This window comes from Syngnathus scovelli, chromosome 5 (assembly GCF_024217435.2).
Source record: "Syngnathus scovelli strain Florida chromosome 5, RoL_Ssco_1.2, whole genome shotgun sequence".
Lineage (NCBI taxonomy): Eukaryota > Metazoa > Chordata > Actinopteri > Syngnathiformes > Syngnathidae > Syngnathus > Syngnathus scovelli.
Window position 1 is genome coordinate 593090 of NC_090851.1, and position 13721 is coordinate 606810.

Sequence of the window (13721 nt, forward strand, 5' to 3'; positions counted from 1 at the left end):
CTCGCCCGCCGATGACTCCACTTAACTCATGACTTGATATTCGAGACGATAGCAAATGTCGGAGAGCAACACACGGAGAGTTTGATTTCAGCACCACCAGTGTGCTGAAATCGAGAAGGACGGAGCTTTTAACTCTACGAGAAGGAACAGCGGAACTTTTAACTGGACTCGTCATGATCCGATGAAAATGATGTTCCAATCAACGAGCGACTTATGCTCCTGGTTGAAGTGCCTACTCGAGGAGTGGACGTTAGACACTTTTACGCTAGGCTTTTCCAGCACTTAAAGATCTTCAAATACTCCCTATATTAAAACTAATCCAAACCGAACCGTAAAATAAAAAGAATTGCAGACTCAAAACGAATTTAACTGTAAAAAACCGAAATGTAGCGTCATATAAAAGGATTCCAACGCTGCAAGTCAGAAAGCGTCTTGTACATGAAAATGGCAATGATGAGCTCACGACCCGGCCCAGCCCGGCTCGGCTCGCAGGTCTCGTACGGGCAAGCTCTAATTGGCGGCGGAGGTCTCTCCCGTCCATGTCTTCTTCTTTCCTCTCGACCTTGCGAGCATCTGCTTCGTTAGCGGCCCACATCTCTTTCACGAAAATGACCTCGTCCACGTTTGATTCTGAAGACAGAATGCTGCTACCTCATTCTGATCGAGTGCTAACTAGAACTAGAACGTTTTTTTCTGGTGGATGAATTAGCCCCGTCAAGTCTCTGAGAAGGTCCAAAATGCTTCTGTTGTGCTGCCCTGGTCCTTACAAGAACCAGCAGAGCATGTTTTTCTTTTTATAATTGGTACAATTTTCAAAATATTTTTTTGAAATATACACGTGTAGTTTATTTTTATTAATAATATAATATTTCTAAACGATTCTTTTTAAATAAACGCGGACGGTGTCTAGAATGATGCCTCGGAGACGCTCAGCTGCTGAAAAGCTCCTTTTATATGACACCAGAGTGACATTCAGGAAAACAGAACGGCACATGCAATTTGGGGGAGGTGGGATACACATCACATGTAACAATGCCACCCTTTCTGTGACCTTTCAGTCTGGCATTTGAATCCAATGACGTAAATATGATCTCCATTCTCTGAGCTCTACTACAAGGACGTATTGCATATCTCCAACGTGGTGGAGGCAAACTCGATGCTATACAATACTTAATACTTGCAAAGTCTCCGCTACAAAAACATATCTCCACGTCATGCATACGTATACGTCTCACAAAAAAAAAAACGCGGCGAGACCGCTGGACTCTGTACCAGACCCAACCAGCCAACGGGAACAACGGACGAGGCAAAGCGGAGTCAGAGTTTGCTCGGCGCCGCTTGCCGTACTTGATTTGTTTTGTTCTCTTGCTACACGCCGGCAGACCTGAGTCAGATGAGCTGTTTGGTCATTTTCAGCAAAAAAACCCCCAAACTTATATCTTTGCACTTTTTGATTTGTGCATCCAACAACATTGCAGCTCTGCCTATCTTTTATCACATGACCAGAATTGATTCCAAAGCCAATTTCCACAACATGTCCCCTTTCAAATGCACTCAACTCAATGAGCAAAGATGTCAAACTAGGCTGGCTGGGATGGAGCTCCAATTCCAGGCCCACCGAGGCTGACAGTACGTACGTATTTGGCCCGTGCCGGCACTCCACCATTTTAGCCCTTTTGGTGCACCGCATGTCTTTGTTTTTTAATCAGTCGTCTACATTCAGACCCTAGCAGCTCCAAAGTCCACCAAGCGGCGCCGAGGTACGCTACCAATGCGAATCCATTTGGGTTTTCGGGGTCAAACGTCTCAACGCGCCCACCGAGGAAGTCACGCGTACCGACAAATAATCATTCCCAAGGAAGTGAAAGGTACAAACTTATGACTCATCCAACGTGGCAATCGGTGAAGACACACAAGTTGTGGTTTTTGGTCTTCACCTGACCGCCAAGGGAACAAAAGGTGGCAACATCATTGATACCAACTCCAAATTTGGCTTTGTGTCACCCAAAGCGCCAACGTTGTCCAGAGTCTCGACCTAACCATGAAGCTAGTCAAACAAACTGACATAGTAGTGAGCTAAACAACTGGAACGGGTTGACTTTCAGATCCAACAAAATCCCAAGACCCGTTTCCAGCAAGCAGCCGTACACTTTGCTCTTCCTTTGTCCTAACTGTCGGCCAAAAGTCAAACAGGGTTCTCGTGGATCAATGTCGACAGTGCGTGGCCGCTTGCGGGAAAGGTGTCTTTGGAAGACAGATGCGCACACAAGATCGCAGACCAGAACCTGGTAATGTCCCAGACCCGACAGAATGCACTCGTCGGTCAATGCTGTTGTCACCAGAAAAACGTGGACCTGCCACGAGGCGGTTCTTCCCCTTCCAACAAGCGTCGGCGGGAGGTCCGAGAAGCTTTTCCCCGTCATCTTCCGGAGCCCGATTTCCCCGAATGGGGAAAGACAGGTGGCGCTTTCGACGACCGATCCCGAGCGGTCGAGTGACGGAGAGCAGACGGTTCAAAGACGAGAGAATTGGGTCATCGCAGAACGACTTCTGACACGATGGGAGGAGAAAAAGGTTTCATCTGTTTTTGCGGGAGTTTGCGTCCCTTTCCAGGCTGCTTTTTGTGTTCGTCTGCTGACGGCTCAGCGAGAGGCCCGCCTCTTCATCCTGCTGGGGGTGGAGTCCTTTCGTGGGCGGGAGGTGGGGAGTAGAGTCGTACTTCTCATTTTGGACCCGAGTGACGTTGGACGGGTGACCCCGAGGTGGAGAGATGCCGAAGCCGAGGCCTTCTTGGAGCGCCGCCCTCCCTTCGGGACTGCCGGCGGCCGACGACGAGTCGCTCTGGGACGGGTGCTGCGGACAGACAAACTTGAGTTTGCGTCAAGTCCCAACAAACAATCCGTAATGGGACCTTGAGCTCAGCGATACCGTTCCATCCTAATGAGCAAACAAAATCATTGTGCAACTAACCAATGAGATAAGACGAGCTAACAAACAAACAAGCTAAGAAACAAATTGAGAACCAAACTAGCCAACAAGCAAGCAAAATGCGCAACTCACTAAACGACCAACAGAAGACTGAAGCAAGCTAGTGAGTAAACAACCAAGCTCGCTAACTAGCTAGCTAAATAACAAAAGCTAATTTAGCAACACAAGGCACAAATGAAAAAAATTCATCAACAAATGAAATTGGAGCTTTAAAATATCCCATCTACCAAACATTACGGAACTGTATTCTTATTGTATTTTTCTTCTGATCCTAGTTTGTTTCGAATGCTACGCCGTTTTAGCTTCACGTACTAGCAACCCGCCGCCCCCCAACGCAAAAACATAGAGGGCAGAGATGGAGAGATTGGGGCAAAAACGATCAAAAGAAGAGGGGAGGAAAGAGCTCTCCACAACAAAGAAGAACGCCCGCGTAACGAGATTAAGGAAAAACATGATAACCGGAGAGAAGAATGGCAAGGCGCGCGCCAGCCAAGACCAACAAAGCTGAGCGGCAGCCGTGCTAATTAGCTCGGCGCCGAGCGCTAGCGGATCACAGATGCACTGAGCTTTACAAAGCCGCCAGGTAGAGAGCGGGCGGGTGTGAGGGAGGGAGGGAGGGAGGGAAGGAGGGATGGGTCGCCATGGATACACAAGAACGAAAAAAGACCGGCGGCCTTTTGTTCTTGTTTCAGGCCCACGCCGGCGGAGGGAAGCCACCCCATGCGCATGGATGCATGCGGCTTGCATGCTCTTCAAGCTAAGTTGGTACACGCCGCGCTAGTTGGGGAGGCTACCGGGCCAGTTGGACTCCATCCGAATGGAAATTCGCACCTGGATGAACACGTCTGCGCAATTTTTGGGGTGAATTTCTGACCCCGGAAGACTTTGGTGCAAGATGTCAATTCATCCATCCATCCATCCATTCATTCATCCGGTCTTAATACCTGTGAGCGCGTGGACCCGTTGTTTGCTCCGGGTGAGCGGAGGGACGCCCAGGAGGCCAACCGGGACGGAGGCCCGTCTCCGGGGCCGGCGGCAGGGTGAAAGAAGTCAGCCGGGAGGTAGAAGAGCGGCGAAGACCCCAGGCCTCCGTCCACGCCGCCGAGGCGCTCACCTGCAAAACGCAATCCCAGTCGGCTTTTTGGGTGCTCCTGGCTGAGTTTTCTTGCTTTTGTTTGATTTCATTGCTTCAAACTGAAGTCACCATTTTGAATCTTCTCATTCTCTGACGGAATATTGTGTAGTTGTGACGCTCTACGGCACCTGTGCAATGCGCCGGGCTTTGTCGTTGCACTGAGGGCGGCCGGACGCTGGTCTCGAAAAGCTGGTGGACCGCTTCCTCTTTGTCTTCTCCTCCGGAAGGAGCAGAACCAGGGAGCCCCTCGTATCGCCCCTCGTTTGGCAACTCACCTGAACTGTGGGAGCTGCCGCCATTGCTGCTGCCCTGAAGGAGAAGAGCGACCGTGATGATGGAGACTTTTATGTGTGTGTGTGTGTGTGTGTGTGTGTACCTGGCTTCCTCCGATCAGCATCTGGTAGCCGGCGTGTTCATCCAGGCTGAGATCATCGGGCAGTGCTGTAGACGATGATTTGTCAGACAGCTGCTCCGACATCAGTGAGGTCCGCTCCACCTCCGCCAGACGGACCTGAGAACCCCGGCACAGTCAGCCCCTGGATGTGTGTGTGTGTGTGTGTGTGTGTGTGTGTGTTTACCTCCTGTGTGTGCCCGTCACAGTCTTTACAAACAGGAGAGTAATGATGGAAGACAGAGCCAGACAGGTTGTCAATCATGTCCCCTTCCATCGAGTCTTTAATGAGCAGAGAAACACTGTCCAGCCACTGGCTCTCCTGTGACACACAAATAATGGAAGCAGGCCCGGCCGGGCGCTTTTACTCCAGCAGCGGCAATGACGCTAAATAATATCATTACCTGAGCAGGAGAATAAAGTCGACATCTGCGGTTGGTGTGTCCGTCCTGAGGAGCAGCGCCGCCAGCCCCTGCGTCCTTTGGCCCCGCCACGGAAGGTCCGCCCGGGTCCCCGACGGCGGCGCCGCCGCCTACCGCGCCGGTGGCCCCCGCGATGGCCCCGATGCCTCCAATCATGCAGCACAGGCCGCCCTGGGCCAGCTCCAGCTCGATCTCGGCGTCCATCTCGGCGTCCTCCTGCGCCTCCTTGTTGGAGTCGTCCAGGTGTTTCATGAGCACGGCGACCACCACGTTGATGAGGACAAACTGAGCCGTCAACACGAAGGACACAAAGTACAACGGAGAGATGAACTGGAGCCCCGCGTGGCAGCCGTAGTCGCTGCCCGGAAACCCCGGCGGGCACTCGCGGAGGGTGTCCTGAGGAGGAGAAGAGGAAAGATCAACCATCAATTTCATTGTGAACTGATATTAGCATTGGTTCAGCAAAGTTCCTTTCGAGCATCTGTAGCTAATGTTCTTACTCAAACCGCAAACTGATAAGCTAAAAGTGTCATAGCTAACGTTAGCGTCACACATGCTAAGTTGCTTCTGTTAGCATTGCCAGCTAATGTTAAAGTTGAATGTCAGTAGTAACCACGTAGGCTGCTGGCATCACACATGCTAAGTTGCTTCTGTTAGAATTGCTAGCTAATGGTAAAATTGAATGTCAGTTGGCTTGATAAAATGTAAACCTTCATGATGCCGTTCCAGTTGTCGCCCGTGGAGACCTGGAAGAGCGTGAGGAACGCCATTCCAAAGTTCTCAAAGGTGGCGTGACGGCTCATGCCCTCGCACGGATAGTCAAAGTTGCACACTGAGGACGGAAATTTTGGATCAGTCTTGACAGCGTCGGTACGGGCCGTGCTACTTCTTACCCAGCTCTCCAAAGAGCTCCACGCCGAGAGCAGCGTAGATGAAGAAGAGCAGCATGAACAGCAGGCCGAGATTTCCAACCTGACGCACACAATCACAATCATGTCTGTCACCCTGCAGCAACTCAAATCTCGATGGCAGTTTTCAAACTGCAACTCTACGGTGAAGTTTTCGAAAAGTAAGAACATTTTCTGTTGACCTGACGTTTGTCGGGAGAACCTCCTCGGACAGTGGCCACCGATCGTTCTGTAAATGTTAATCAATTCCCGGGAGTTCCCTCCCGCAACTGCTCACCTGAGGCAGAGCTTGGACGACAGTATCCAGTAAAGCCCTCATCCCGGTGGCCATTTTAAGCAACTTTAACACTGCAGAGGGAGAACACACACGCACGCACACAAAGTGGAAGATTACACACCGGCTAGAAAAGAGCAACCGGGACCGGAGAGATTACGAGCGATTGATCAAAACGGGCACTCTCCAATTCCCGCAGGCCCAATTTCTAAAAGCTACCAACGGCTAGCGGGAAGAGAAACAGTCGAGGGAATTAGTGGAAGTTTTTTTAAATTCACTTTTAAAAAGGTGACTTTTATGTATATACATTCCATTCTTAAAATGACGACTTTAGAAGGAAAGAAAAGCCTTATCATTATGACCTCAAAACATACAATTCTTCACTTCAGGTAAGGGTCACATTTAGCACAACATCCAAGATAAGCTAACGTTTCTTTTTTAATATGCATAAAGAGCACCAAAAAAATGTCAGGGAAGGAGCTAGCGGGTGAGCGCGCTAACACGATCTCCCGCAGCCCCAGACAGACGCTAAACATTAGCGTGGGTGATAAAACCGCAAGACGGGTCGCCGGCTAGCCTCCAACTAGCCATCAAACCGCCACCCGGCTCGCTCATTAATTACCGCCAGCTGCCGTTTGATTAGCGCGCGCGGCCCTGTTCTGCGCAAAAAGGTCGCGGGGTGGGGGGGAATCACGCGCGATGGCCGTAATTATCTCTTATCCGACTCATTTCCGAGTTAAAGCGGCAAAGCCCGCCGGGCCCGGACGCCGATTGCCGACTCGGTTGGGAATTGAGATGCTAATGCGGCAGATGTAAGAAAAGCACAATGTCAGTTAATCCCGCCAGACCTGAGCTCAGTGAGCATCCAAGATTTCTCACATTTGTTCCAACAGAGCAGAGAAGAAGAAGAAGTCAATGTGCGTCTACCTCTCGCTATCCTCAGCACCCTCATGATCCTGATGATGGTGGGATTAATAGGGAGGGAGGCGTTGATCTCAATCTCCTCTAACGTGATGCCCATCACAGACAGCAAGACGATGGCCAGGTCCAACTGGTTCCACCTGCACACACACACACACACACACACACGCAGGGACACACCTGCTGTCATCTTCATCAGAAGTGGATTGATTGCGAGAGTCATCCAGGTTAGAGGCTGAGGAGCTCTCTCTTTCCATGATGCTCATTCGCCCAATGAATATTCATGCTAACGATAGCATCGCACCCGAGGGCCGATTCTCCACTCAGGAATATTTAGGCCCGTACGGCGAGGGCGAGAGCGCCGTCGCACCCGCCGAGGACCCGGGACTTCTTTACCTTGTCATCATTTACCAAAGAGATGACATTTGAGTCGTCCTTTTTGCCTTTGATGAAATAAGACCAAGACGGACAGACGGGCGGGCGGGCAAGTGTGCACCCTTCAATCCAGCAAAATGTGAAAAACACGCAACAACAGAAAAAGCTCGCTCTGGAGCGCCCGCCCGCCTTTCTAAAAATGGAGCAGCAGATGTAATCATGAAGATTTCCTCAGTGAGAACTTGCGCAGCAGCAGCTGCTCCATGCGGCGGACGGCAAATCACTCTGTCGATATTGAGATCCATTAAGTTCTATTTTTTGCACCTGCACAGCTTTGGCGTGGGTGTAAATAAATAAATAAATAAATAAATATATATATATTATAGTCCTGCACACACACAAAAAAAAAAATAAAGGACAACACAAATGTCATCACCAGTTTGTTGCCCAACTGAAGAAGACATTTTGGTCCAAATGGATGAGTCACACGTGGCTTTTAATCATCCATCTCTGAAGCTGAAAAACAAATGCTTCAAAAAATATCAAATTAAAAGCAGCGCGCACCCCCGCGAGTCAGATAAGCTGAGGATTCCAGTTTGTCCTTTTATGGCGAGTCATCAAATTTCACGGCCATCTTCTGGCCAGACTCAATTAGAAAGAAGCGCTAAAAATCTGCTCCTTCTCATTTGATAATGATGAGAACACTCCAAATGTGAGAAAAGGCTATATTTCTTTTTCTCGGCCACGTTTGGCTTTGGGGGACGACGACTAAACTGGGACTCACGCCTGACCCGCCCGGCTGAAAGCGGTCCTCGTCGTACCTGTCCTTGAAGAAACGGCGAAATCCAAAGGCCACCAGCTTCAGAGTGGCTTCAATGACAAAGGTGGACGTAAAGAAGTAGTTGCAGTACTTCAGCGCCGTCTCCAGAGACTAAGAATAACAAGATAGTCACGAGGGATGTTGGCTCCTTCAACCACATGATGGATTGATTACCTGAGGTTGGCTGTAGTGCTCTAGTGACATGGTGATGACGTTGATGCAGATGATGAAGGTGATGACCAAGTCCAGGTAGTGGCTGGTGCACAAAGTATGGATGGCCAGTCGAGTCGGGCCGTAGGAGGCGTAGTAAGGGAGCTTCTGGGCTTCTGCACACGATGGAAAGAATGTTGCAGTGGCGGAGCTGCTCCATGCTCTTTGAGGAACAAAAATGCTTGCTGGCTGGCTGGCTGGCTAGCTACTGTTTGTGCATGTGTGCTAGCATGTTTTCCACTGTTTTCTTACTGCGCCTCTTCTTCTCCATGCGCCGATGGCGCTTCTCCTCGCGCCGCCTGGCCTCCTCCACCTCCTGGTGTTGCCGACACTTGTGGAAGTTCTCCACCACCACGCCCACAAACATGTTGAGCACAAAGAAGCTGACGATGAGCAGGAAGGAGATGAAGTAGAGAAGCATCCACGGGTTGTTGTTGATCACCGGCTGCAAGTGGGGGCGACAACGGCGAGTTAAGATGGATACAGTATGTTAGGCTAGGCTAGGCTAGGCTAGGCTAGGCTCCTTTTTTCATGAGTGTGATCATTAAGATTGTTCAGGATCCTCGAACCCTAAAATGAATGACCTCATTGTTACGAATGCTAAATGCTAAACCTCAACTAGCGCTAACACCGGCGCTAATCGTGATTGTAAACTCCTCGACATCATTCATCGAGCTATTTGAAAACACAAAAGTGAAATTGCTACCATAGCCGACTACGGAGCCGATCCTCACAAAGTGAAGGTGGACCTGGGAAACTTTTTTTTTTCTTCTCTCCTCTCAAGTATGCCGTATAATATGCTATCCCGCATTTCATCTTTTTAAAAGTCCAATCACTGTCCGGTTTCTATAGAAGTGTCAGCCAATTACCTAAAGCCAAGCGGCCGGCCCTGCGCAAAAAAAAAAAAAAAAAAAGACATCTTCCATTGAAATATATAATTTATGAGCCTATAATACATGCAGAAGAATAGAAAAGGAGCAGGTGAAAGTTATTACGCTGCACCATTAGCAAACAACAATCCCGGATTGAGTGTCACAAAAAAGCGGCGGACGTGCAATTGTGTGAGAACGAGATGAAAGCTAAAATTGGATTCGTCTTTTTTTCTTTTTCTTTCTTCTGACGGACGGAAGAAAGGACGTTATTTCCTTAATGGCCTCCGCTTGAGGGTTAGGTGAACAAACGCATCGAGTTCCGGCAAATGCGGCGAGCGTTGACATTTCCAAGTGGCGGAATATTTGCAATTTCAAATGAATTCACCTGCTGGTCGATGCCCACCGCGTCCAGTCCGTGATACATGATGTTCACCCAACCGTCTTTGGAGGCCAGAACGAACAAGGACATCAGAGCCTTTGGGACGTGAGGCAGAAGCACACGTCAGACTCGAGTTCTTCAGCGCTCAAAGAATCCGTCGGGGGCGACGCTTCGTACCTGGCCGAGATTGTCAAAGTTATATTTGTGATGCACCCATCGGTAGCTGGCAGCCAGGCAGTCCGACTTGTTGGTGATGTTCTTCACGTCCGGCCCCACGCAGTAGTAGAACTTGCCTTTGAACAGCTGCACGCACGCACGCACGCACGCACGCACACACAAAGACACGCTTGTTGTTGTTGTGGTGGCTTTTTGTGAAGCGCTTCCATAATTAGCAGCCGCCGACGCAGCAGCTCCAGCGCACACATGAAAGAGTCCGACTGAGCGCCTGCTTTTCCCTCGTGAGGAGGATTGGCAGTCACAAGCGTGATGGAAACGCTGAGAAGAAAAGCAGGGTGGCGCCGGGCCGCAGAGGAAAAGCAACTTTTCAAGATGGAGGCTCAACACGGACCCCGTACGGCCGGTCCGTCCCCTCGCTCGACCCTTCTCCGTCTACCTGAACTCCGAGAATTCCAAAGATGATGAAGAAGGCGCAGCAGATGAGGACGATATTGCCGATGGGCTTGAGGGAGGTAATGAGGGTCTCCACCACCAGCTTCAGACCGGGAGCTCTGCTAATGACCCTACCAGGGAGCAGAGAGAGCTTGCGGTGAGCTTCGGTTCAGGTTAAGCGCACCTCGGGATGCCCACCTGAGGGGTCGCAACGTCCGCAGTAATCTGAGGACGCGGAGCACGCCGAGGATTTTAGCGCCGCCCGCCATGGACACCACGATGTCGACGAGCGAGACGAAGACCAGGAAGCCGTCCAGGATGTTCCAGCTGCTCCGCAGGTAGGCCGTCTCCCCCAGGTACAGGCCCATGGACACCACCTGCGGAGATGAGGGGGAGACCAAGCACGGCGGGTGAGACCACGCTCTCGTGTTACCATCTCCTTTCCGGATTAGGCTCCGTTTTTTTCTTTTGTTTTGTTTCACGTTGCTCGATGCAGCCATCCAGGCCATGTTACAAATTCGTCAACATTGAGCTCACGTGAGCGAGGAATACGAATATCCTGGGGAGCCGTGCGGGCGTCCCAAAGACTGTGACGGGGGGGGGGGGGGGGGGGGGGGGGGAAGCGTCTGTGACGGGGGGGAATAAAGGCTTTTGTTTGGGACGGGCGTCACTTGACACCTGCCAACGCTGCTCGTGAGAAAATGTCAAGCGGGAACGCAACGCTGCCTGCTTCCTCCGGGGGAAACAAAGAGAATGGGGGAAAACGACGACGAATTCTGTCATGAGGTTTTTGGGGAAACAACAAAGTTTTTTTTTTTCTTTTCTTCAAATGTCGCATGACAAGCACATGCTCTCAAATGCACAATCGCAACTCAGCTCAACGACCATGAACACACTTTGGCTTGCGGATGTGGTCTTTGCTTTTTCACTTGAAAGAAGCAAAATAAAAAATGCTAGAGACCTTCATTTATTTCATCTTGATGAATTTCTCTCTTCAAAGGGGGATCAATGTGCTCCCACTGTTTCGAATGAGAAGCCTGCGTGCGATCGAGGCTGTGCGCATCGTTTTGCAGTGTGTGTGTGTGTGTGTGTGTGTGTGTGTGTGAGATAGCTTTTGTGTTTTGAGCTTGATATCGAAGTGAAAGCTTTGTCAAATGCTGTCGTCAGTGTGGCCTGGGAAGGCAGGATGCTAACAGGATGCTAACAGGTCGCTAGGTCAGCGCTCGGCAGGATTCAAACAAACGGAGAACTCGCCTCGCTGCGTTCCAGGCAGCGTTACGAGAGCGCAACCTCGACAACATGCGAGGAACAAACATATTAAGGACGTGCTAGCAACACGTGAACTTCGCCTCGCCTCCCGCTACCATAAACATCCACCGCCAAGAATTAGCGGCGCCCTTGATAACGGATGAATAATGGATAAGAGCGGATTAAGAGTGTTTGCTGCCATTAGCGGGAGGGAGGGAGAAGCTGAAGAGGTGCGAGAGCCCGCTAATGCACTTGATGAATGGATGGCCGCTTACCTTGAGAGTCATTTCAGCCACAAAGATGGCAGTGAAGGCGTAGTTGGAAAGGGTGAGGAGAAGCCGTTCCTGCGACACACAACGAGAGCTCAAGTGAGAAGGACAAATAGAAAGGAAAAGCATGTCGGCATACAAAAAAAAAAAAAAACAACACGGGCTTCTGTCAGCCGAAATGGACGTGACGACGGCCTCAAGAGAGCGCCGGCCGGCCGGCCATTCATATCGGCAGATACTTTGAAATAAGCTCCCTTTGGGCCAGCTGCTACAGGCCACACCGGCAATTTTTAGCCTGCGGATCAAAACAGATGAACCTCGAGCCCAGCGGACGTGCAAAGCGATCAAGTAAGAGGCCATAAGAGTAAATCACGTTACCAGGCTGCCTTGGAGGATCCTGGGCCTCTCCAGAGCCACCGTGATGCAATTGAGGAAGATGAAAACCAGGACCACGTAGTCAAAAAGCTTGTGAGCAATGATGGACTGGCAGAGGGCCCGGAACCTGGCCGGCCGGACGCCAGGCGGGCAGGGGGAGGAAAAACCACAAGAGACAATCCCAGATTTGTTCCTTTCGTAACATCAAGATCGGATTGCGCGGGTGGAACACAGTTTACCATGCCATGCCATGTGATGTGATGTGATACAATGCGTGACAATTGTGAGCAATGAGACGGAATTTGGAGAGGGAAAGAAAGAAAGAAAGAAAGAAAGAAAGAAAGAAAGAAAGAAAGAAAGAAAGAATAAGCCGCCACTGGTGTTTCCCCAGGTATCGCAGACAGGATCCCCTCCGACGTGGCATCGTTTGTTTGCCGATGGCACGAGCGGATGACAAACACGCCATAAAATAGCACCTCGACAGATGGCGGGCGCCAGCGAGCCAAAGGCAACCCGTCTCTCTCTCTCTCTCTCTCTCGAGTGACGCCAAGCCTTGGGGGGGCACTGTGGAGAGGAAGCCATTTTGTTTGTTTTCGAGGTTCCCAATTCAAATCCCAAAGGCGGGCTTTTAAATGAGCTTGACGGCGAAGCCTGAGCTTGACGCTTTGGAAAGCTCCTCCCGCCGACGTCGCCAGGTGGCAAATGTCAAGAGACAAAGACGAACAAACGAGCTGGCCGATGATGATGACGACGACGACAATGATGATAGAAAGCGTCAGCAAAATGTCCGGCTCACTTGTTTTGCGGGGAGAACAGGTAGACGGACCAGTCCTCTCGGCTTTGGCACCAGTCGGGCTTGTACACCTCGGCCATCTTCTGCGCGCGGAAGCAAAGACCCTGCAAAAAAAGGACCGACTTTGACTGCTTCCAGTTCAAACAATCCACTTGGGCTTTTGGCTTTCACACACATATTAATGCTTGAAGTTGGACTTTGTAGACAATTCCGTTTCAAACAAAAGTTGCCGTTTCAAACAAAGCACCCACATAGTCCGTCTCTTCATCCAGATCTGCTCGTTCTTTGCGCGCGTTGACTTGCGGGAAAACGTCAACCATCAGCCGGCCGTGAGGTCCCGGAGTCTTTCCGTTACAGTCCCGGCGCTCCGTCCCGGAAGCCCCCGTCACCGAGCCCCTGCTGCTCCTCTTCCGGGAGTCGGCGCGAGGCGGTCGGCCCCCCAGCTCCGGCAGCTCCAGGGACAGAGCCCGGCGCTCCCTCCCGGAAAGCAACGGTCCGGCCGCGGGAGGACCGTGAGGAGGCGGAGCTTGATGGGCACGCCGAGAGAGGAGGGACTCTTGCTCGGCGGCTTGAGGGGTGCGGCTGCCGTGAACGCGGAGGCTACCCCCCACCAGAGGGGCCCCAAAGCCGTAGTTCCTGCGGCCCAGGCTGTTGGAGCTGGACCTTGGGATGACGCGAGAAGCAACAGGATTGACACCATTTGAAGCAAAGCCAATTCACCACGGGAAACGG

At 51.0% G+C, this 13721-nt stretch overlaps 1 protein-coding gene across 1 annotated transcript in view; it reads right to left on the reverse strand.

Moving 5' to 3' along the window:
- Positions 1 to 934: 934 nt before the first annotated feature.
- Positions 935 to 13721, reverse strand: part of LOC125968979 (voltage-dependent T-type calcium channel subunit alpha-1I) — a 41356-nt gene continuing 28569 nt past the window's right edge. Inside the window, exons 18-38 of the mRNA XM_049720581.1 lie at positions 13241 to 13652; positions 12993 to 13093; positions 12200 to 12323; positions 11828 to 11896; positions 10503 to 10681; positions 10309 to 10435; positions 9873 to 9998; positions 9702 to 9791; positions 8697 to 8889; positions 8409 to 8560; positions 8236 to 8345; positions 7046 to 7179; positions 6122 to 6192; positions 5830 to 5908; positions 5647 to 5768; positions 4919 to 5332; positions 4702 to 4836; positions 4500 to 4634; positions 4252 to 4432; positions 3933 to 4102; positions 935 to 2853 (exon numbers count right to left, since the gene is read on the reverse strand). Coding sequence (XP_049576538.1) covers positions 2578 to 2853; positions 3933 to 4102; positions 4252 to 4432; positions 4500 to 4634; positions 4702 to 4836; positions 4919 to 5332; positions 5647 to 5768; positions 5830 to 5908; positions 6122 to 6192; positions 7046 to 7179; positions 8236 to 8345; positions 8409 to 8560; positions 8697 to 8889; positions 9702 to 9791; positions 9873 to 9998; positions 10309 to 10435; positions 10503 to 10681; positions 11828 to 11896; positions 12200 to 12323; positions 12993 to 13093; positions 13241 to 13652 — 3400 coding nt within the window. The 3' untranslated portion in view covers positions 935 to 2577. The remainder of the gene's footprint in view (positions 2854 to 3932; positions 4103 to 4251; positions 4433 to 4499; positions 4635 to 4701; positions 4837 to 4918; positions 5333 to 5646; positions 5769 to 5829; positions 5909 to 6121; positions 6193 to 7045; positions 7180 to 8235; positions 8346 to 8408; positions 8561 to 8696; positions 8890 to 9701; positions 9792 to 9872; positions 9999 to 10308; positions 10436 to 10502; positions 10682 to 11827; positions 11897 to 12199; positions 12324 to 12992; positions 13094 to 13240; positions 13653 to 13721) is intronic.